The sequence below is a fragment of the Elaeis guineensis genome, chromosome 3, assembly GCF_000442705.2.
Source record: "Elaeis guineensis isolate ETL-2024a chromosome 3, EG11, whole genome shotgun sequence".
In the NCBI taxonomy this organism is placed as follows: Eukaryota; Viridiplantae; Streptophyta; class Magnoliopsida; order Arecales; family Arecaceae; genus Elaeis; species Elaeis guineensis.
This window is the reverse complement of record NC_025995.2, coordinates 92,694,808-92,720,027: the sequence shown is the minus strand read 5'-3', so window position 1 is coordinate 92,720,027 and position 25,220 is coordinate 92,694,808. Positions and strand designations below refer to the sequence as shown.

The following is a 25,220-nucleotide window of genomic DNA, read 5'->3' as shown; positions in this document are numbered from 1 at the left end:
TGGTCCAAATGACCTTCAAAGTTCATGCACGTGAGCCGCCGGTCAGCAGCTCGTCAGCTCCCATCCCCCGGAGGCCAGCGACCGAAGCAGAGCTATCTTTATGAACAACTCTTCAACCGCTATCGATCTCGATCCATCCAACCGATCGATCAAGCGATTAATAACCGAGAGAGAAGGACAAAAGATTAGATTTCGCGCAATAACTGTTAGTCATACCGTGATGGCAGTCAACCATGAATCGAATCAAGCAAAAAAGAAATCCACGAACCCAATGCCAAAAAGAAAACCACCATCAAAATCCAACCTTTTTTATTTTAATAAAAATTCAGGACAGCAGCATAATAGTAATAGTTTTTTTTGGTCATTTTCTTTCGGTTTATATTTTAACCCCACTATCAATGATAGTAATACCGAGTTATAATCCCAGATCTCCGATAGAATCTTGTGTCCTCCTCATCTCCACTTGCTTGTGGTTTTATTTATCACGTTTGCTCTTAATTTCTTGTTTACAGTTCCCTCTATTGATGAGAAAGATTTCTAATTGTTTATTATTCCAATCCCCTCTCTCTATCTCTCTTTTTTTCTCGACTTTTTTTTCTTTGTTTTGTTTGACTCGGCGTGTGGGAGAGAGAGGGGATTGGGTTCGTTTGGCGACAGCGAAAACCCGACACAAAGGTGGGATTTTTATCGCGTTTGGGTTCGGATTTGGGTGTGGGCGTTCGATGATCGATATGGATGGATGCAAATGCTTGTCTCCCCCTTTTTCGATGATTAGCCTGTTGTTGTTGTTTTTGTTGTGTTTATTTATTTTATGCCTCATGTGTAATCTTTAAGGAGAGGCCGGGTCGGTGATTGTGTGCTGCTAGGGTTGCGTTGGTTACTTTACTCTTCCTCCGATCTCCCCCTTTTCTTGCCTGAGGGTTTGTTCTTTGGAGCAGTTCCTCGCCGGAAAAGCCGCCGATTCTTCGCTTTTCCCTTGATTGGTGGTGTTCTCGGGTCGACTGGGGGAAGGTTTGCTCGTTTTGGTGGTGGTTTGGCCGGATTTGGTTTGATTTGGGGGAGGGAATTGGAGACTCTGGATTTGTTCCTCTTTGGTGGTTGTAATTGTTGGTGGGTGTGGATTTTTGGGTAGAGAGGAGGACGAAGTAAGTGGCTTCGTAGATTCTTCTCTTGGCATTGTCATGCGGGTATAATGTTTCACGTTCAAGGCTTCGCGAAGCAAAACTGCAGTCTCCTCGCAGTTTTGTGTGGGAAATTCGACCATAGACAGAGCGGGGAGGCGAGGTGGCGGTCTCTGTATCCATATCCAGAGCTTGTTTCGTCTGGGAGATTAGAGGTTGGTGTAGTTTCATGTATTTGTTTCATTTGTTTTTTTGTCCTTAGTTTATGAATAGCTTTTAGTTCTTGATATCTTGCAATACCTCTTACTTGATTTTTTTTTTTTTTTTTGGGTTCCACTTCCTTGTTTGATGCAGGTTCAGACACTTAACAATCCTACATTTGAGAAATTTTCTGAAGTTCAGAAATCAGTGCAACCAAATTTTCTATACTTTCAAGGGGAGCAGCTCGAAAATGAGGAAGAAATTGGCTCTCTTACTTGGGGAACACTTGATGCCTCGGACCCCCAGGAATTTAGCTCGCTCATTAGTCCTCCATTACCTACCATTGTAAGTATTCTGCAATTACCAGCATTCGTTACTTCAGTGTTCCCTTTGTTTCTATAGTCCAATGTGCTGATAGTTTTTGGGAATGGGATGCTATAGTGCTTTCAAATTAATGGATATTAGATTCAGTTGATGCTTTATGATGATCTTCTTTAATGTCATGACTTGGTATTTGTTAATTCATTTGCCTTGCCTGCATGCATGCCACACATATGCATGCATCTGTGCGATCCTTTTAGTTGAGATATATCTTGCTGTGATGGTAATTTGGTAATTGTATGCTATATAATGAGGGTAAGTAGTGTTTGTCTCCTTTAGCATGAAAAAGGTTCGTTTGCTTGCTTTATATGAGAAATGTTATTGATACACCCTAAGAAGAAGATTCTTTCTAGTGCTGCAAAATAAAGTGCCAATTTATGCCTTCATCTTTGTTGTTGTGCACCACCTGGTTTGTATTTCCTTTAACAAAGATGGCTTTTAGTGGGAGTTGTTTAAAAAAAAAAAAAAGAGCAATCCGACGTCTCTGTCCTGCTTGTCCTCTCCTTACAACATTATTGTGGATTCATGCTATTAGTGGAAAGTTCATCTTATATGTTTCATGGCGATCCAGATTCACCTTCTCTATGTAACATCCCCAGACATGTATTCCTATTAATAAAGTTATAGTATCAAAATATCACATTGCAAGATTATAATTGCTACAATGTCTTCAAACAACATTACTTGCAAAAATACCAGTGCACTGACTGTTGTATGAAAATATATCAGTTAGTGTATTGATATAAATATGAAGATTTTGTGCTGCTATACCTCCATGTAATGATTTTGATACGAATTTTAAGGTTTATTGATTGCACTTATGCACTTAGTGTGCACCATGGACCTAAACCATGCCCAACATTTGTTTTTGGAGCATGATGCCAGTAAGGTTGTTCGCTGCTGAACTCAAAAAAGAAATAGGCCAACGTTGTTCCCTGCTGACTTCCAGTTATCAATCAAAAGAAGTAGGCCAATGTTGAATTCATCAAAAACAAGATACATAAGAAGGAGAACCTAGCCCAAAAGGGTTGGCAGCTCTCAGGAGGATGTGCTCTTTGCAACTGACCAGCAGAAACTGCTAACCATCCTTCTTAAATTGCAGCTACTCAAAATCTATTTAGACCGAACTCTGGTGCAAGTTGGTTATCAAAGGTAGAGCTTCTTCCTTATTTGATTTATGGATTAAATAGAGAAGAAAATTTATCCCTACATCTCTTAAGAATGGACGAGATCTGGTGATTCTGGCAACTTGCTGTTGCTTGCTGGTAGAGAGGAATGGTTGTACTTTTCTTAGGAAAGCTTCACCTGCATCCATTATCTTAGACAAATACTTTAAGCCTTGTTAAAAATGGGGTGCTTGCTATAATTCTAAAAGTAGGATGAGTTATGATATAGTTGTGAGACTCCTTTCAGCTTAATTCGTTGCTATAAGCCTTCTCTATTTACTGCTACATGAAGGCATCTTATTCTTTCATTCTTTAATAAATTAGGTGGACTTTGGCCCTCCTTATCACAAAGAAAAGGGAAAATTCAAATATGCCTTTCTAGTGCTAGTGATTTTTATAGGCATATTTGCTGCATCGTATGAGGCTTAAAAACCGGTACCGAACCCTATGCTAGTTTTCTATCAAGATATTGGTATGGCACTGATACTAGTGGTATATACCAGACTTGAATGATATGGTGTTGGTATGGTACCGGTACTGATGGCACATGCAGAGACTTAGAACATCAAATTCACTGAAAAGTCATAGATACTGACCTAGTATGATCAAATATGGTACTGCCAATACTGACTGGTATCGACTTGTATGGTCAGTATGCACCAGTTTAACTAGTTTTGGTGTTCTACCACCCATACTCATGTTGGTTTCACATCAGAACGATGCAGTACCAATGGTACTGTATTGACCTGCCAGTTTATAAATCCTTTGCTTAGTATGTTTTGTATGATATTAGTCAAAATGGGTTACCTTATAGCTTCATATTTCTATATGTAAGTGGACAATCTCTATCCATTTGTTCTTAATATCAATACTTATTTAGACCCTTCCAATTGTTCCATCAGTTTTCTAACCAGTATTAACTGTCTTTAAGCATGCCATTTAAATTAGCTATCATGCTGTTTATGTTCCTTTTGTTCATATACTGGGTTCTAGTAGCCCCTATAAAACCATATTTTGAAGGGCTTATTTGAGTTTTTAGGACCATTCTTTGATCTTTATTATTGTATTACTGATAGTCTGGTTTTTGCAATTAGAATTAGTCATTAGTGATTCCTCATTGATGGAAGATTGGATTGCAAGGATCCTTTTGATAACAGCAACTCGACATTTATTACATGAAATAATAATTGCGAGCCCCAAGAAAATGCTATAATTTTCTTATTGAGAGTTTTTTTTTTTAATTCTCTACTTGATGACATTTATAGTGGTTGTCAGTAGTAGCAGTGGATTGTTGGGTGGAATTGCTTCCCCATGTTGATTGCATAAATCAATCACATACTTTGAGCAAATGGTCTAGTTTCTCCCTCGGTTCAAAATGGCATTACTTTCAACTGATCTTTTTTCATTGTTTTGTGGTTTGGAATGGTTGATATATAGAAATCATCAGGTGTGAAATTATATCATTCTTTGTACCCTTTCAATTTGTTCTATGTTGCTTTCAAGTTTCTATACTGTGATTGATTATAGTATAATGACATTTGTTTTTTGCAGTATTTCACTAATTTGCACTGTGTGACTCCATCTTTATTTTCATCTGTTTTTATCCACATGCATGTGTAAGTTTGTGTTTATATATGAGCGAATACATGTATGAATTTATTCTTGATTTGTAGTACTGGTAGTTCTAGAACATATCATTTTCTGGCATCTGACTATCTAAAATGTTGATGCAGGTTTATTTGGAGGTCCCAAACAGTGAAAAACTTGCACAGGCACTTCACTCCAAGGTGAATGTTTACAAATCTGTACCGAATATCATGCTTCCTATTACTTGGTGATTTTTGTTTCTTTATTAGATCTTTTTTATTTACAAATAGGAGCTGAAATTGTGTAAATTTTATTTCTTGAAATATCCAGCTTTTTTGGTGGCACTTATGCTCATATATCTTGAAGGCAGTTTCTATTATTTATTGATTGCCCTTTCCCTTCTATTGTTGTGGCATTAAGACAGTTTATATGATTTTATGACCAATTATTACCTTTTTCTCAATATATTTCTGCTTATTGAGCTTTCACTGTGTTATGAATGTGAAGATGATGCTTTTTTTCAGAGAGCACCACATTTCTCACTTTCAAAATAGGCTAAATGCTGATCCAAATTTTTTATTTTTTTATTTATTTTTTTCAATTGTCAGGGGGTTCCATATGTAATATATTGGAAGAATGCATTTTCATCTTATGCTGCTTCGCACTTTCGCCAAGCATTGCTATCAGTTGTACAGAGGTATGGTCATTTGTTAATCTGTTTCTCTTGCTCCATCCATGGAACTTCATGCAGCCTAACATCAGCTTTTTGTTGGGTGCAGTTCATATAGCCATACATGGGATGCTTTTCAACTTGCACATGCATCTTTCCGCTTATACTGTGTACGGAATAATCATGTTTTGCCGGACAACAGCCAGAAGGTTAGTGGTAAGCTTGCGCCCTGTCTACTAGGAGATGCTCCAAAGATCAATATAACTCCTGCAGAGAAGGATATGGGCGAAGAAGAAGAAGAAGAAGAAGAAGGCTCTTCTGAAGCTCTTCCTGCTATAAAAATTTATGATGAGGATGTGGACGTGAGATTTCTGGTTTGTGGACTGCCCTGCACCTTGGTGAGCTTAAGTTTGTATAATTACTCCCCCCCCCCCCCCCCCCGCACCGCACCTTGGTGAGCTTAAGTTTATATAATTACTCCCTCTCTCTCTCTCTCTCTCTCTGTGTCCCTCCCCCCTCTCGCTGCTTAGCCTAATCTATTCCATATCTATTTCCTGAACATTTGTCATAACCTATCATAATACATATTTTATGGGTTATTTGTTTCCTAATTTTCCAGGATGCATTTCTGCTGGGTTCCTTGGAAGATGGTTTGAATGCCCTCTTGAACATCGAAGTAAGTATGCTGAAAAAAATAATTATTCATGTTAGAGAATCTTTAATTTATTGTGTTGTTATGGTTGAGTTTAACACGTCTTGCCTGATATGTATAGACAAAAAAAGAGTTGTCAATCCCTGTCTTTTGCATCATCTGTCATGCGGGTCTAGTTATAATTTCAGCTGGAAAACTACTTGGGCATTTTTCAAGTGGCCTTTTAGAATGATTTTGCAAAGTCATTGTTGTTCATAGCATCATAAATGTTTTAGAGGATTTTTAAAACAAAGGTGGATGAAACCTATGAGTTAGCGTTCAGATCTTCAAGATGGAATGGTGGAGTCTTGAGAGATTCCTTGATGATTTTGCTATATATTCAATTGAAAACAGATATGGGCAGGTGGTAAATCTGAAAATAGTTTGAATCAGGATGGACATAGAATCTTTGAGTACTTGGGAATTAGTAAAGAATAGATTTAAGTGTTTTCTATTTCAATGGGCACACAGCAAACAGGAGATCTTTTGAAGATTGATACAGAGTTTAACTATCAAGGAGGAGAGAGGGGAATTTTTTCGAGAAAATATAGCTAGTGCATTCACACTTACATTTATTGTTTCCACTTCTGGATTCAAGTATGTGTACACTTGTTTGTGCTAGCTGTACTATATTGTGCCCATAAGGTGCTTGCATTGGTACAATCCTTGGAGCCACACCATGCCAACATATGGTAGGGTAGTCCAATACACAAGGCTCCCACCATTGTGGGGTCTGGGAAGGGTTAGATGCATGCAGTCTTGCCTGCTCTTGTCGAGAGGCTATTTCAATGTTTCACACTTTGTGACCTCCAGATCATAATGGACCAACCTTATAGAATGATGCCAGTATATGTATCTCATCTTATTTTTTGTTGTGCCTACACTAAGAGGAATATCATATATTAGTATAGTAGTGTACAACATTGTACTACACCTCTTCATACCTTAGGCATACCAATTTTGGTACTTCAACCCATGTTTCACCAATGCTACTCTAAATTCATTTACCTTTCCTTTACCATCTTACAGAGCAAATTAAGATATTAAACCCATTATAAATCCATATTTTTACAAAAAGAAAATTTCTTCCAAATCCTGACATACACTCCCCACCAACTAGGAAATAGATGCTTGCCCTATCCCCCAAGGGCATCCCAACAACAGTGGATGCACCAATCCAATCCAAGTACCCTTTGTACCTGATGTAACATATATTTACAATGTATAGTATATCCTAACACCTTATAAAAGTGGCCACAGTTTCCAACTTTTCAATTCCTGTGATGACTCTAATTAGATTTATATTTGGAGGTTTAAACCATACTAAACTTCTATAGAAAAGTGTCCTAAAATTATTGGACTCTAAGGAGTCCAAGGAGGGAACTCTCCTTAGGAATTTGTAATTTAATGTATAATAAGAGTCTCATGCCCTCCAAGATTCAAATTCATAGCGATTTGCTTGTCATATTAAAACTTAAGCTTGTCTAGATTAAGAACGTAATGTACCAAATTAATCTTAAACAATTTTATATGGAACATATATTAGGTCCCAATCCATGCTAAGGTATTTTTAAAATTTTCCTATATCTAAAATCTTTAACAGTAGCAGGTATTTGTATGTTCATTATAACTAGTATAACTAGTATGCGCGCACGCACAAAAAAAACCACCCAATACACACAAAAACAAATAAAAAAAAGAAAGAAGATATGGATCTTGGGTACTTCCCTGCATTATTGTATGACAGGACTTTAAGTCTCCCATGACTCTTTATATATATTTTTTAATCCTAGCTCTTTAGACCAAATTGCATTCGCTATCTTGAATCAAATAAGGTTCTGTTATCTTTCGTTATATGTATCTGCATTATGATGAGAATGGTGCCATAATTCATAAACAACACTTTTCAGGGGCATCATGATGGAAACTATGTAGACCTTATGCCATCTTATTAATTGCAAACTGTATATAAAAGTTTAAGTGAGTAGAGATTGTTGATTTGGTTTGGTCTCTGTTCCTAGGAACTGCTTCAGGTTTGGGAGAAAGAGACTTAGAGTTGATATTAAGGCAAAACCAATATCATTGTCTTCGTAACCCTAGTTTCTGATCTTTGCCCCTTTTATTCCTCCTCTAACAACCCATCCCTTTCTACACATCCTCTTCACATGTGTGTTGAACATATGGCTTCAGAAGCATTTTAACTTGGGGAAAAAGGCATACCATTAATTAGGACTTGGAATGAACTGCCATGGTCTTTCTTCATTATACATATATACATACATATACACATAAGTACATATGTACATGTAAATCTGTATTTATATAGGTGTGTATGTATGAATGTATGTCTGTGTATATTTATTTTCCAAGACAAAGTAATTCACTATTTACAGCTTTCCTAAAGTAAAGGATATTAAATCAATGACGATCCAGTTCTTAAGATTATGTCCTTCTGACATGCATCTTGGTTTGCTTTATTCTGATTGCTATTTTTCTTTTCCCCTCCTCGCCTATCCTTTCGTATTTGCATTAGTAGCTTGCATTATAATTCCTCTGACTCATTTTTTTTGCTACTGTTTACAGATTCGGGGGAGTAAGCTTCATAACCGAGTCAGGTATATCTTTAAGCTGTCTCTAGAGCTGTGGTGGAGGTTACATGCATGGCCTTCACCAATGATGCATTGGGCTTTGAGATAGCACTGCATTTTTTTATTTTTATTTTTATTTTTATTTGGGTAACTAATGTCCAGTTGATCTATCCACAAGTCATTTTCATTCTCATACCTTCGACGGGCTGTTATGTTTTTGTTAGCATGCTGCATGATAAATCTGACCCATCAGTGCTTCATGGTAAAATTGGTAAAGAAAGATGGCTATGGTGGCACATATGCTTAATAGAACGGCAGTCTGTGTCGTTATTCTCATGCAAAAATTAATAGTGATTGACCCCATTTTTGCACTTGGAGTTATGCAATTGCTTCTGCACTCATTTGGGATTTAGGTCATTTCTTAATTGCCAAAACTACTCGTATTATTTGGGATTCATGGCTTCTCTCTTTTCTAGAACTTTCTTACTAATGGAGATAAGGTTATATGAATTGCTTGAGGATTGTTGGTCTTAATGCAGGCCAGCTGCATCCCTGGCTGCTCTATTAGATCCACTAGCATGGGCCCTGTGCTGATGATGCTTAGATGATATGAATGGTTAAGATTGAACTTCATAGTTGGACTTGGTATTACATGCAGCGTCTATCCATACTTCATTTCATAATTGTTGGATGCTTCTTGTAACTGTCATTCTCAATTCATTGTTTTATGGAGAGAAGTAACAAGGGGCATTTAGTGTAGATATACATTTGTTGATACTCTGCATATAACAAGCGCATGCTAATTAACAGTATCTCAAGGCAAACTCTTGCACTTATCTCTATCCAGTAATTGTTGCAAATGTCTCTCACTCACGTCTATAGCATCTATTCAAATTTCGATACTAAGAACAATATCACTTATTGAAGGAACTCTAAATTGGAATTACTACAAAGATATCATGTATATCGAAATTTCCTAGCTTAAATCTGTTAAATTTCAAAATACTTAGAAATTTAACGACTTAAAATAACAGGAAGACGTATAGTTTTTTCAGTTGATTGGTGTCCTAGGTTTTCCAAGGTGGGTGTAAACTCTTATGAGCTGAAATGAACATGGGCTAAAGTTTGAAGTTTAGCTGTCTTTATTTATTTATTTATTATCATGCTTTTCATTATGCATGATATGGGCATTATTACCTTTTTCCCCTTCTCCAATGACAAATCACAAGACAGTGAGCTTATTGATGAGATCTGTTCTCTGCCAGTGCTGCGCCTCCACCTCTTCAAGCTGGGACTTTTTCTCGTGGGGTTGTGACGATGCGTTGTGATATCACAACTTGCAGTTCTGCTCATATCTCACTTTTGGTCTCTGGTAGTGCACAGACTTGTTTTGATGATCAGGTACAAGCTTTTAGTATTATTTAACTTTTTGTGAGATGTTAAGCTTCATGTTAGTAAATCATTATGTGCTCAATTGCAGCTTTTGGAATCCCACATCAAGAACGAGCTCATTGAAAAGAGTCAGCTAGTTCATGCTCTGCCAAATTATGAAGAAAGCAATCTATCTCGACTTGAGCCTTTAAATTCGGTTGCCATAGCTTGTGGAGCACCTGTATTTGGAGTTTGCATGAAAGTCCCTACTTGGGCTGCCCAGGTTTCTATCTTGTTTTCCCATTTTCACTCATGTAAATATCAACTAATTCTTTTGATTCTTACATCATATATTCTTATATTTTTCTCCAATGTTTTCCTGAATTGGTCAACTTGTCATTACCTTTTTTCTTTTGGAGTGACATACTTGAAATAAGTTCCTTCCTTGCTATTACTGTAACCCCAATGTAGGAAGGGCTAAATTAGATTTTCAGTAGCTAGGGCTGTTAATGCTTATATACATTGCTAAGTATTAGCTTGTTGCATGTTTATATGAATCACAGGTCATGAAGCATCTTGCACCTGAAGTCTCTTACCGTAGCTTGGTCACACTTGGCATTGCAAGTATTCAGGGTACTCCTGTTGCTGCTTTTGAAAAAGAAGATGCAGATCGCCTTCTTTTCTTTTGTACAAGACAGGGCTCAGATTTGCCTATGCAAGATAATGCCAAGTTTTGTTTGCCAAGTTGGTCTTCCTCTATAACCAAAGAAAGGTCCAAACCAGGTTTAGAATCAAATCGTGTCACCCCTAGCAATAATGTTGGTGAAAATGGGGTGGCTGGTGCAAATGCTGATAAAAATGGCAAGAGGGAAAAGATATCGATTGAAAGAACTCCTTTAACAATCTTGCCTATGAGGCAAAGATCAAAGGTTGCTGCAATGAGGCCCATTCCTCACTCTCGGAAGCGCAAAATGCTGCCCTTTTCAGGAATACCTGAAACTGATGCATATGAAGGGAATCAGGTGAAGCCTAACTTGTCAATAGTTCCTTCGGTGAAGCATAGTTCGATGCCAGCTGCCCCCACAACACACAGAAAATCCTTGTCTAGTTCTTTCCATGCTCAACAGATAATTTCACTGAATCCACTGCCAATGAAGAAGCATGGATGTAACCGGTTGCCCATTCAAATTTGTCCTGAAGTAAGCTATTCTAAACCATCTATTTGTCAGTGAGATGCTCAAACAAATGCTTATTTAAGCTTTATTGAATTGTCTTCTCTAGGAGGACTTCCTGAGGGATGTTATGCAGTTTTTAATCCAAAGGGGCCACAGCCGGCTTGTCCCCCAAGGAGGGATATCTGAATTTCCCGATGCCATACTAAATGCAAAGCGCCTGGACCTGTACAATTTGTACAGAGAGGTTAACTTTTATCTGGAAACTTTTTGCGCACATTTTACAGGCTTACTGTGGCTATCATGTTTCTCCTTAATTACTTTTTGAGATTATGACTCTTATCTCTTGCTCCAGGTGGTGTCAAGAGGAGGCTTTTATGTCGGAAATGGCATAAATTGGAAAGGACAAGTTTTCTCAAAGATGCGCAACCATACAATGATCAATAGAATGACTGTATGTTTCTTATCTTGTATATATACGTCTCTTGTTGCTATTAGTTCCCCCCGTCTGCTGCACACCAAGCTGCGTTTTTATAGCTTGTGAAAAATTACAACAGATCTACTATGACTTAAAAACAGGATATATTTTTGAGTTCATTGCATCCTCTTATGCGAACCTTTTTTTTTTTGGCATATCAATTATGGGAGGTCCAGGAATTGCAGGTTCTATTATCTGGAGCCACATGCTAGCACAGCATGTAGGCTGTGAGGTGGGGCCCAGTGGGTGGAGAGCTGTTTTCCTTGGGGTTTTGTAGTTGTGGCCTATGAGATTAATGTCAGTAAATGATGAATAGCATGCAACTTACGTTCATTATTTAGATAAATGATATCATAGTTATATTAGAAAAGTTGTTCAAATATGGATGATTAGGTTATCTTTTATCACAAAGACTTATAAACGACCTATGCTTTGTTGTATCGGTTTGTACCATCTCATATTGGATGTACCATACCATATTGATATCAAATCGAGACTCGGTATGGGGCTCAGTACTTGGTATGCCAAACTGACCCCATGTACCAATATTGTACCAATACCATACCGATATAATATCTAATACCAAGAAGGCGAACCTTATAATTCTAAATTAATTTTTTCATATCACATATCAACACTATTGTACAATATTGGAGCTGTGCATATAAAAATGCTGGAAAACTAATTATTCTCCTTTTTCTTCATTTTTCCTGTATATTTTTTCAGGGTGTTGGAAATACTCTTAAAAGGCATTATGAAACCTATTTGCTCGAGTATGAATTAGCACATGATGATGTGGATGGAGAGTGTTGCTTGCTGTGTCACAGGTGTGTAGTCAAATTTTCCCTTCTTGTTTGATGCTTCTCCTCTGTTCTCAAAATCAACTCTGATATTGGAGTATATTGAGTCTTTCACCAGTAGCGCTCCCGGTGACTGGGTTAACTGCGGCTTATGCGGTGAATGGGCCCACTTTGGTTGTGATAGACGACAAGGCTAGGTACCTTCAAGGTGTGTTAGCTTCCTGCTGATTGCTTTACAATGTGAAACATCTTTGTTGGCTGTCCATTTTAATTACATCCTTGAGAGCTCTTGCTGTTACATATTGGTAGTTTTTATATCATTAAAATGTAATTACTCTTTCGGATTAAATAACCCATACAAAATACCTTTGATATGGTAGCATTTGTGACTGGTTGTAAGTTTTGATTGTTTTAAAATGTTCTGACACTTTGTGTTTGATTTGATGTAATTACAGGACTATGCGAAGACAGACGGGTTGGAATACATATGCCCTCACTGTAGCCTATCAAATTATAAGAAAAAACCACAGAAAATGGTTAATGGTTTTTCAAATACATCCACTGTTTCACGGCATGTGTAATTTCTTTCTTTCTTTCTTTCTTTTTGTTTTTGATAATAGAGGGGCCCCAATTTGTTTAGGGGTTCATTTGTAATATTCTCATTGTTGTTTCCATTAAGGTTTAGCCCCATCCGAAATTTAAATATAGTGCACAACTACACATAAAAGAAAGAAAATAATTACTGTGCTTAATCAGATAGTGGTTTCATTCGCGATGCATTTGCAGGATGGCTCCTGTGTTTTTAGACTCCAACAAAACAAGAAAAAAAAAAAAAAGGCAGCAAAGTTAATGACTTGTTTAACTTAAAATTTGGGACAACGGAATAGTGGTATCTCATGCACTTGGAATTAAAGAATGGTGGGGAGAAAAAACCCTCGAAGCTCTGAATTTGGGTTTCATTGGGAGCACCTGGTTGCTCATGAATGAACTCATGAATGAACTGCAGCCGTTGTGAGTAGTTCTATGTAGTGGTAATCAATTTTTCATTGCATATGATAGCATGATAACAGCTGTTGAGTTTGGATGCATTTTATTATGTTGTACGTATGCATAACTGGCTGTTAACTGCTCTCTCCAGTTTGATGGCTTTATACGATAGAAATAGCAGTTTTATAAGAAAAATTTAAACAACAGCTATTTTTTATCACTTTGACCACCCTTCTCAAGAAATTAGTATTTTTAATGTTAAGCTTGTTGTTTTTTTTTTTAATTTTTTAATTTAGTTGTGTAACATTAAAGATTTCATTCAAAAAATGTGTCAGAAAATATTATTTGGATTTTTTAATTTTATATAATTATATAAAATCTTCTTGCACTATACGTATTCTTGCATGAATTTTAGAAGTTGATGGCAATGAAACCCATAGATATGTTTACTTTTCCGTTACAATGGCCAATAATGGCTGTTTAAAGTATCAATATATCATTTCCATACGATATTTTGGTGTATGAGGTGCATGAGAATGAGTCGGAATGCTAATTTTTTCAAGCTCATTTTTTGCAAGCTCGGGTTTGAAATTCCACCTGGTTTCTCGATGACGTGATTAAGAGCGTTTTCGTCTGTCACTTTTTCTTTTTACAACGAGTAAACCTCTTTTAGAAAGGCATAGTTGCTGGTTTAACCTTCAGGCCATTCTACACCTTATTAACTCACTTATTAGCTTAATTTTTTAGATCTACTTCTCAGTTAAAAGATTTAGTTTGCTTGGAAACATGGGTTTAGACTCGTGCGAAGTCTATTTCATATATATTTTTTGACTTGGTTTCTAACATGTTTATTCAAGTTTGACACAAATTTAGACGTGCTTTAAACAGGGTTTTTTCAGTTTGACTCAATTATAAATGCAGCTTATCATGAGCCTAAGGATAGGATGTGAATGTTGTATAATTTGATCTAGAGACTATGCAACCTTGCTGCAATTTTTGGTGGAGTTTGTCACGATCCTGACACGGTTCAAGTGCAAGTTAACATTGGTTTCAAGCCAATAGTTAGCTTAAATATTCTTATTGCTGGATCATTAAGTCCACAAAGAGAGAGAGACATGTTGGTGATGTTGTCAATGCATGCATTTATATTAAGCAAGAAAGAAAATCTCACTAAGCCTGCATGGGAACTTCCAATTCTTCAACAATGTTCCTACAAAACATAATTTTAAACAAGATCTCCAGTCAATTTACATGAAAGATGATGAACTGATCTGTATGGAAATCAAATGCCCTTTTGACTACCATAGAAACCTTTCAAATTCCATACCACGTCGTCTATAATAAAAGGCCTGGAACGTTCTTTCCAAAGTCCAAGGAGAGCAAAATGGGAGAGACATTCCCCCACATACGCAGCTCATTCACCAGATGGATGATTTCTACTTCTCGGCACTCTCCAATGAAGAAGAGCTCCTCCTAATCTATGATGAGAATTATGCCAAGGAAATTCAGTTCCAGTCTTCGCCTCTGGGTCTCGCTCAACACCATTGGTAAAGCGAGTTAAGTTGGTACTCTTAGTAATGCAAGGATTAGTCAGAGTACTTTTAATTGATGTGATATAGGATGGTGCTAACAGAGTTCTAACAACCGTAGCAAGTCACCTTCTGTTTTTCTGAAGCAACTTAACAATTTAATCTGCTACTTTAATGCACGCTAGGGTGAATGATGAACTAGAAAAAAGAAAGTATAATGATGTTACCATATAGCATAATTAATAGCAGCATTCCGCAGATTGAAAGAGAAATTTTAGTGAAATTTGATTTTTGTCTTGGATTATGTTGATGAATTTGTAGTGTGCTTATTCCTGCTGTTGCATACCAGGTGTGGATTTGAGTTTTGCCATGGATGCGAATTCGATGGGATGTTTCCCCATGCTACTTGCAGAACCTGTCTTTAAGAGCAAGACATCTGCCTCATGGATTAGTGAGCTTATATTTACAGGTTCTATCCATCCTTTTCATTTGTTCAAACATTAGAATCTTCTTCTCAAAGTCTGGTACTCAACTCCCTCGTCACAGGATTGTTCAGTACTCTGTTCTAGTCAGCTTGTGCACCAAGAGCTTGGCAGTCTACCTATGTCAGATCCTGCAATCATAGCTGCTGCACTTCAGTGACATTGGTGATGCTTGCGAGTTTTACCTCACTGCATTTGGATATGCGATCAATTGTTACTGATGCATTATGATTTCATTAATTTTCTTGGCTCCTTACATCTGATCTTAAGATGGCTGAATCACAGTTACCACCATTTTGCAATCATGCTTAGTAAAGCATTTTACAAGATCACTGTAACTATAGTTCCAACTTAGCCTGTGTCATTTCCCTCCTTTAAAGAAAGGGTGTCAGTTTGTTTGTCTATTCTGTTTATATAAGATACCTATGTTTGATCTTGATCTTGCTCTTGCTCCAATGTCTAGCCAGGTTTAATCTGTCTAATTACTCCAGGAAAAAAAAAAAAAGAAGAAAAAGAAATCTAAGAAAGAAAAAACGCAATAGACTGCAATGCGGTGGGTTGATGTGCCCTGCTGGGTGGTTGTGAATATTCAAACATTTAACATCAAGACAAACATCGATGATGTTTACACAGTAAAAATGATGTGTTTCAATAAAGATTATCAAACATACATGTATTCGCCTCCCCGAACAGCATTCTCTGCACCCTTCCTTTCTTCCTCTGCCTCTCTTTCTCTCTCTTTCCAGCTCTCATATGCATGGTCATCCGTCCTTAGTTCATGTCTACATATTGGACACGAGTTGTGCTCATCCTGTAGGTCAGTAAAAGAGAGCTGAGATAAAAATGATCACGGGAAATTATTTAATAGTATTTTCCAGTACTTGAGTTTATTATGACAATAATAAAGGAAGTGCCACATTACCAGCCATGGTTTCAGACAGGGGGGATGGAAGAGATGCTTGCAAGGTAGCTCCTGCAATTTGTCATCTATAACAAAGTTCTCCTGGCAAACAGCACAGTGTGTTTCTGTGCCCAACCTAGCAATGACTTCCTCAGTCACATTAATAACTGGCAGATTTGCAATAACTTCTTTTGAGGCTGGTGGTGGTCGCTGCGGCCCAGCACCAATTTCCTGAAAACATGAGGGATGTGTAGGTTTTATGAGTCACCTTAAGAAATGAAATTAAATCTCATTTAGGCACATTAACTACTGCTAAAACCTACATTTTTTCTCCTGATTTCAACATATTTGTCTGGCTGATTCTGTGAACACACAAGAGACCTAGACTAATGACTGTTTTTTTAGAATATGAATTCCCCAACTCTCTAGATTTTCTTCTCTTGAAAGGCCTAGAACCTAAATTGTAATCATCCAAAGAGGATACTTTACTGGTACACTGTAAACATTCTCTACCCTAATCTTAGTCTCATAAGAAATTATATATAACTAAAAGAAACAAGTGGTGTTACCATGACATTAAAATGCATGCTCATACCTGCAATGAAGCTTCAATAACATTATCCAGGTCCAGAAAGCCATTGATTTCTTGCATATTGTTAATTAGTTCTCGAACAGATTCAGGAATGTCAGTCACTCTAGCATTTCCGGTTGCATCATTATTTTCCTCCTGACCTCGAGAAGATTCAGGAATAGAAGTCCAATCTTGTGCTACAGCTAGAGTTGTCAGTAGATTCTGTGCCACAAGCCATGCAGGAGGTGCAGGTTCAGGCTCAACAGTCAAGTGCCCTTCAAAAAGATATCTAGAATCTGAAGAAAGAGACAAAAAAAAAGCAAACAAAAAAAAATATAAGAAATCATATATGTATCCAAAAGAATGAAGCATAACTGATTAGCATTTGAAATAGGAATTCAAAGCCTTAGCTTCCCCAAAAATGCCATCTAACCAGGAAACTAGTTACTGCTAAATTGTCCAGTGAAACTTAAACTTTGACAAGTTGAAATGTGTCTATATCATGGGATGATTTAAGTTCTATTAAGATCCAGCATGCAAGTTGTATTGTCAAATCTCTGCCAGACCTATAGTTAAAAGTTTGGTACACCTTCAACCAATACGTATGCATAGATGCATTCTCTCCAGCTATCTTATTCCAATTGCCCTGAACTTTCTGCAGGGGATCATATACACCCTGCACTCAGCATCATCTTTTCTAAATTCTGACTAGTATAACTCCACAGCTCATATCAAAGTGAGCTTCCTGAGTTCTTTGCAAACCACTGACAACTCTCCAGCTTTCTTATTCCAATTGCCCTGAACTTTCTGCAGGGGGTTCTAATACGTCCTGCACTCTGCATCATCTTTTTCTATATTCTGACTGGTATAACTCTACAGCTCATATCAAGCGATCTTCCTGAGTTCTTTGCAAACCACTAACACCAAAATCAGTCATTTCCCTACTTCAGTTGCAGAATAGGTTATTATGGCATCAACTTAAATGCAGGAATCGAATATCATCCACTGAATTCTACATAAAGAATGGGCAGGTTGACCTTGGACATGAAAATCATCAACTTATTAACAATAAGACAATCTGTTCTTTTATATGGAAGCAGTACCTGCTGGTCTTCTGTTTGACACTGGAACCTCAATCTCCATTTCATGCAGATGCTCACGAGCTCTAGCAATACATCTCTTCATATGCTCCTTTTCTGAGGACTCAGTAACCAGGCCCTCAGCTTCTTCAAAGAGTCTTAAGCCAGCAAGCCAGAAGCCAGGTGCTGTATATCTGGTCTGAAGAACAGTTGCAACGCGGCAAACAGCAGAATAAATCTGAATAAAAAAACATTATAGATAAAGTAAGTAATGGTGTATAAGTTAACAGTTAGAGCGATAGAAAATTTACAGGATAATTTGATTCAAATAAAATAAAATTAAAGGTTAATAAAATTACACAGGAATTATTGAAAAGAGAAAAGTCAGAAAAATTCAAAAGTATCTAGTCTTAAGGCATTGTCAAGTTCAAAAGTATAAAAAGTTCAAAAGACATTGTTAACTGAAAAATTCAAGCCAAATATTACAAAGAGAAACCACCTATTCTTAAGTAGCAAAAGAGGAAAACATGCATGAATATAAGTAAAGAGAACAGAAATCCTTACTGCTACAACAAAGCTAGATCAACTCCAGAGGACAGCCTGGAGGATTTTTAATGCCTTTGGCAGAGTTAAGTAGCAACGGGGATTACTAATAGAAAAAAGATTTTCATTGACATAGGCAAGTCCAATATCAAAAACAGAAGGCCAAATCAAAATTGCTTTCCAAATTTTCTCCTGCAAAGACATTCGAATGAAAAGCAAAAAGAGAGGTTTGGTTTGCTGAATGATCATCAGGTATGAGGTAACTGCAGAAAGTCTCCCCTGATCTTCAAAGGTGAGAGTAAAACTCTTCCCTCCTCATCCCAGAAATCACAAGCCGCATATCAGGGTTATCCATGGTTGGACATGAGACAAGAGTGTCAAGTGTCCAGGAGTCTTGGAGAATCTGACACAGCAGCCTAAAAAAACTTCAACATGTGAACGCAGCTATATAATTTATGGCCATGGTTTTATCTGGGGATGCAAGTCTAAGTAATACACTACCCTATATTTTCAAGTCCTTCATACTGATCTAATTAGTCTTACCCCAAACTCAATGGGCCAGTAAGTTTCCCTCTCTCTCCCCCCCCCCCTCTCCCTCCCCTTCCCACTCTCTCTCCGCTGAATGCTTGCTTGCTCCCCTCTCTTCAACGTTGCAATGCCATCAGCCGATAAGCATCCCCCCTCTCTCTCTTTCTCTATCAGACGCTAGCCCGCTCCTCCCTCTTCAATGTACAATGCCATCGATAGGTAAGCCTCCTGCCCTCTCTCTCCTCCCCCCCCCCACCCCCACCCCCAGGTGCTGGATGCTCGCTTGATCCCCCCTCTTTGGCACCACAATGCCATCAGCTGGTAAACATCCCATCTCTCCCCATCCCTCTCCCTTCCCATGGTTCGGTATGCTTGACTTAGTAGAGTATACCATATCATGTTGAACCAATCGCCGGCCAATATGAGCCCTGGTACTAGTCCGGCAAATCTTGGATTGACATCTCTTGTCAGCCCATCATCATGAATCTCAGTCAAGGTACTCTTGCTAATGTTTGCTTATAGAACCAACACCCACTCAAATAAATTAGAAGGATACACAAATCAACAAGCTTTTGGAGATAACTAGATCAAAGAATAGATTGATATCTGCATATAAATATGGGAAACAAAGTGTGGCAGCTCTAAAAAGTTCATCCCACTTCCTTGGAAAGCATAATCTGCTAGAAATTTCCATAACCGCTAGAGTCTGCTACCTCCCATAAATCCAGTTACTCCAAATAAAGCATTGACAGAAATAAAAGAATGTTGCCTATGATACAATTCTTCGCAACCTAAACCACAGCTTTCTAAAGACATCATTTCAAGAAAAAAAAAAAATCCATCTTCCAATTTGGGTTGCGATATTCTTCCTGAACATTAAGTTTACGCATAAAGGTCACCGTCCCTTTACTCTAGAAGCTGTATATGCATGAATCTATAAGATATATCTTTTTTCAAAAAAAAAAAGTCTAGAAATTTACTTTTAATAAAAAGTCGACATTGTTAACTATAACATATGTTATTAAAGAGAAAGAAAGTGAATATTTATATTGCATTTATACTATCATTTGGATATAATATTAAATACTTTTGGGATCATACCAGTAGTCCTTCTATAAAGTGCTTGTATGTGGGAAGATCCCAATGATCCACCTTATTTTGGGTTTGGTGGTCGTTCTCCACCTACATAAGTTTCTATTCGCTGGATGATGACCATCATTGCAATACACTACAACTTGCATCATACTTTTATCTCTAATATTTATTTGTCATCAATTTCAGTTTGAGATGGTTGAGCTCGTATGGAGTCGTCATATTGTTCATGCACTCTCACAGGCTTTTTATACAGTGTACATTATACTTTTTGTTGACTGATCTGAGACTAAATATGGTAGCATAGGAAAGAAGTAGCAGATATTACCAAGGATGGCATAAGGAATAAAAAAAGAAAAGACACCGAATCACATGGGTCTTAAAGGATGTAGCATTTTACTTTTTTCGTTAAATATTTGAAATTATATAAGACAGTCAATGGAAATCTGATTATACAAAATTTAGACATCAAACCTGTTCACTTGGTTGGACAATCAACAAACAATACAAGCCCAAAGGGTAATATGTGGGAGCATGACGGTTTGATATTGTTAGTGATGTCTACTTCTATCGATTTGAGAGGCTAAACATTTTCTTAACAAAAGTCCGTTATCTATCACAAATGTAGCTGTAGAAAAATGATTACCATAATGCCCTCACTTGGATGAGGAATTGAAAACCGAGCTAGCAACTTGCTCTTTGTTCTCAAGACTATAGATAATGACAGAGGTGGTAGAGTTTTCCCTACGTTGTACTTAAGTTTTCCAATAGAATACCAAACATTGACAAAAAGCATGTTGGAGGAGCAACCACCAGTTTCGATTTGCCCTAATTTTTCATTCTTCTCCATCAGTTTTTCCATGTATCAAACCCAAAACATCATGAAAATATTAATGGTAGAAAAATTGAATCCATGACCAATATCTGCCAAATACTAAAGAAACAAAAAATTCCGACACAAAGAGAAACTTTTAAGAATATACTCCCAAATAAACATAAAAGATGCATCATTTTAATCAAATTCCATAATTCCTTCAATAAAAACCCTTCAGAACCGTTTCTTTGAAATTCGAGCAATCAAATGAATATATAGCCAAAGCAATTTATGATGTATGATGCATAAAATCTGCAACCAATCAAAAAAGTCGGCACAAGCACGGCCACGGCGCAGATACATGAATTCAAATTTCTGAAAACGACTTTATAAATTAGGAACCTAAGAACGATAATTTGGAGTAGAAACTAGAAGAAATAAAGGAGTTTTGGGAGAAGAGGCATCAAAAGCTACCGATTTGCGAACGGACGGAGAGGAAGACGAGTATCGATCCCGGAGGAGAGATGAGATCGAGGAGACAGCCTCCTCGAAAGACTGCTTCTTCCCCAATTTTTTCTGCAGCGCTTGCAATTCCTCCATAACGGGCTCCACCGAAGTCATTTCGATCGATACTATTGCAAACCCTAACCCTAGATCTGGAAGCCGAGCGCGCACTCTTCCTCCTTTCCGTCGACGGGTTCAAAAGCTCGGCTTTCTTGAGAGAGGGGAAAGCCGACAGGCGAAATTTGACGGGTGAGGGGCAGAGGAGATCGCGGCAATTTCTACCTTGCTGGACGGAGGTTCAATGTCCTGTCAAGAACAGCGGACAGCCAATTCCACGGGCTAGGGTCATCCGTGAGACTCACGCGAGAGGTATAAAAGTTTGCTGCTTTTAATTCTAACAGGAAAAGTTGCGGTGTCATGACGTGAAAATAGAGGTGACAGCGGATTGGATACAAATTTATTTTTTATTTTTTTTAAATATTTTTAAAATTATTATAAAATTAAATTTATTTATAAATTTATTATTTATAGAATAATTGTCACGTCTTCGATCTGAGATTTGAATCGAGGGTCATGGCAACCGCCGCATACTCATAAAAAACTCTTTCCATAAGCATGCAAGGCATCTTATCATGCTATCCTAAAATAACAGCGGAATAATTAGTTAATAATTCAAAATCCAAAAGATAACGATCTGAATTTCTTCTTTAATATCTCAATAAATTCAACAATGATTCACAGATCTTACATCAAATTCAATAAGACTTCAATTTAAAATAAAAATATGGAGATTCTGGTTCTGATCACTCTTCAATTCATATCTTGTATCATCTTAATTCCTCAACATCTGTAAAAAAATAAAAATAGGAGGTAATGAGCTAGACAGCCCAGTAAACAATGATCACTTCTCAACAGATTTCATCAGGCATTTAAGTAAATAATCATTTATAAAAAATAAGCATATAGAGTTCATCAATTCGAAATCAATTTTAATTATGCAACATAATTCATACCAAATTTATTTCTTTTTCGAAAATTCAAGTTTCTTTCCGGATTTCAATTTCTTTTCGTTCTTCAATTCTTTTCGTCAACCATGAGCTATGACCACATTTTTCATAACACTGCGTATCTTCTTGCGGTGAGCTGCGAATCATCTGGCAGCAAAGTCCTTCGGAACCGCTGGTCTCTCTGAGGGTTTGTCGCTGGTCTCTCTGGCGACGTAAACCCCTTAGGACAAATCAATTACCAACGTATATGCCCCCATTAGCGGGGTCCTTTACATAGTCAGGTTGTCAATTTATAATGTTTCTTATATCATAATTCTTCATAAATCATATTTAATATTCTAATTTTGATAATAAAACATATAATCATGTAGTATCGAAATCAATCAATATAATGCATCATGGAATCAATATGTTCAATTATACTTTATCATAATATTTCAAATAAGATATTTTCATAACAAAATATCATTCATCCAATTCATGCATCATTTCACAAATCATGTCAGAAAAATACATTATAATTTGTCGATAAATCTAGAAAAAGTGAAACATTACTTACCTCGAACGCATTCCAGTAAATCCACATAATTCTATAAATTTTCTTCCAAAAATTCTGTTCGTAGATCATATCGCGATATCTCATGATCAAACATCCACAATCCTATATAGATCAATTTCAATAATTAGAAAAAATACGAATACCATATTTCAACGGTTTAGATTGGGTCCGATCATCTAATTTCATCAAATCAAAATCTAATTAAGATCTAAATGATCCAAAGTTTGACTATCAGATCAAATCGGATTCGAAGTGATAGGATCGAGATTTCTTCATCGATTTCATAAAATCAAGTAGAGAGAGAAAATCAAAGGAGAGAATTCATGAGGTACAATTCGAATTGATCAGGTGACACAATCCAACATTACGATTGGTCCAATATCTCGATTGGTGAAATCAACATGATCAAATCCAGTCATGGCTAGATCGAAATCATGGATGATCAAATCTAAAGATTCATGGTCTGATTAAGGTGGGTGCCAGTACGCTGTCTGACAACCATGAATCAGGGTTCTTCATTAGAATCAAATCAAGACTATTAAAAAAAATTTCTTCATTCACTAACCTTTTTAGAGAGAGAATCAATCAAGAGAGAGAATATTTTAGAGAGAGAAAATTCTAGAGAGAGAAAACTCATCTTGAATTCTTCAGATAATATGATTCAACAAATTCGATCGATCAGATCAAATCATGTTAAGATTATCATGTAGACAATTCAATAAAATCATGAGAAATAAAATCTAAAAATATCTGATCTGATCAAAGTGGATGTCGATGTACCGTCCGACGATCACAGATCAAAAATTCATCACGAGGATCATTTAAATTCATCATCATTTTTCTCAAAATTATAGAAATCTTATGAGAGAGAAATAATCTAGAGAGAGGATTTTAGAGAGAGAAAGTCAAATTCTAGAGAGAGAAAATACTAGTTCAGGCTGAAGAAAGAGAGGGAAGAGAGAGAAACTCTCTTTCTCATATTTTATTATTTATATCATTATTTATTTATTAATTTATTTTATTTTTCTTTCTTCTTTTCTTTCTCTCTTTCTTTTTTTTTCTTTTTCTTTTTCTTCACGGAAGAGAGAGGAGAAAATCCTATTTATTATTATTATATTATTATTGTATTATTTTTTTCTTCTTCTTTTTTTCTTTTTTTTCTTTTTTCTTTTTCTTTTTTTTTTTTCTTTTCTTTCTTTTTCTTTTCTTTTTCTTCTTCTTCTTTTCTTCTTTTCTTTCTTCTTCTTCCCGTGGGTTCCTTTGGGCCGAAACAGGAGATCTCACAATTCCCTATTGGCTGGCCGACCGGCAGTGCAACCGACGGGAAGCGGCCGTCGGCAGGAGGAAAGCCAAACCGATGGTCGGCGGTGACCACCGACATCGAAAAAATCGAAGAAAAATGGACAAAAACAGAGGTTCTTCCGCAATAAAATCCGGCGACTCCGGTCGCCGACGAGCGTGCACACCGGCACGGAAAAGAAAGGGGAGAAGAGAGGAAGGGAGGAGGCTTACCTCCGACGCCGGCGAGACTTTTCCGGCGAGAAATTGAACGGACACAGGGACGGATCTCCGTGAGGATTTTCCGACGATTGCCGCCGTTTTGTCCCGGGATTTTTCGATGAGAGGGAGAGAGGAGGTTCTCCTCCTTAAATAAGACCGGAAGGAGCTCTTTCCGACTCCGATTGGGAGCCGGCGAGAGGAGGAAAAAGACTCCCTTCGGGAGTCTTCTCCCCTGTTTTTCTTCTTTCTTTCTTTTTTTTTTTCGTTTTGGGCTTTGGTGGGCTGGGATTCTTATTCGGGCCGGGCCATCACAATAGTAGCGTAAGATTCCATGTATGAAATTATGAATTCAACTCATGATTTTATTGTCACATAGGAGGAAATCATAGGTTAAACTTATATTTTTATTTTGATTAGAAATCATATGTTAAAATTATGATTTTGATTTAATTAAAAATCATGAGTTCAATTTCTGACTTTACTATCATAGATTAAATTCATGATTTCAATAAAATCATGGGATATAGGTCCAATATCTTTCGTGAAATTGGGATATATCAGCATTTGTATAAGTCAGTCAATGCCTTGTTGGTTGTTTATATCATGGTTGTAGAGCCCTTTCACTCTTAATAATATGTATTTTATAATTTCAAAAATTAGACATACTGCATATCTTATCACCACTTGTATGGGTGCCCTGCATGTTTTTTTTTTTTGTTCCAATAATACTGTTCATCTAATATGTTAAAAGAAAACTAGATTACTATATGTATGATCCTTTGATTGTGTGGTTGTTTGGGACTTAAACACATTTATCATAATTATTTATTTATTTATCTATTTATCTATTTATTTTTCCACCGAGCTAAGGGAATATTCACTGGAAATGGTGGTACCG

General features: G+C 36.9%; 2 protein-coding genes across 2 annotated transcripts; one reads left to right on the top strand and one right to left on the bottom strand.

Moving 5' to 3' along the window:
- The first annotated feature begins 1,047 nt into the window (after positions 1-1,047).
- On the top strand, positions 1,048-12,981 carry LOC105041990 (AT-rich interactive domain-containing protein 4). Its single transcript, XM_010919081.4, is given in 16 exon segments — positions 1,048-1,336; positions 1,476-1,667; positions 4,603-4,656; positions 5,065-5,153; positions 5,236-5,524; positions 5,746-5,802; positions 8,401-8,432; positions 9,671-9,806; positions 9,886-10,059; positions 10,340-10,975; positions 11,058-11,195; positions 11,304-11,402; positions 12,153-12,253; positions 12,345-12,417; positions 12,420-12,434; positions 12,682-12,981. Coding segments are annotated over 16 exon segments (2,355 nt in total). The 5' UTR covers positions 1,048-1,192; the 3' UTR covers positions 12,808-12,981.
- A 2,784-nt stretch (positions 12,982-15,765) lies between these two features.
- Positions 15,766-21,512, bottom strand: LOC105041991 (E3 ubiquitin-protein ligase AIP2). The gene is made up of 5 exons (XM_010919082.2): positions 21,227-21,512; positions 17,800-18,013; positions 16,721-16,992; positions 16,147-16,356; positions 15,766-16,035 (listed from the first exon to the last, which is right to left on the bottom strand). Exons 1-5 carry the CDS (start codon positions 21,371-21,373, stop codon positions 15,886-15,888), a joined length of 993 nt encoding a protein of 330 aa, XP_010917384.1. The 5' UTR covers positions 21,374-21,512; the 3' UTR covers positions 15,766-15,885.
- Positions 21,513-25,220: the final 3,708 nt, after the last annotated feature.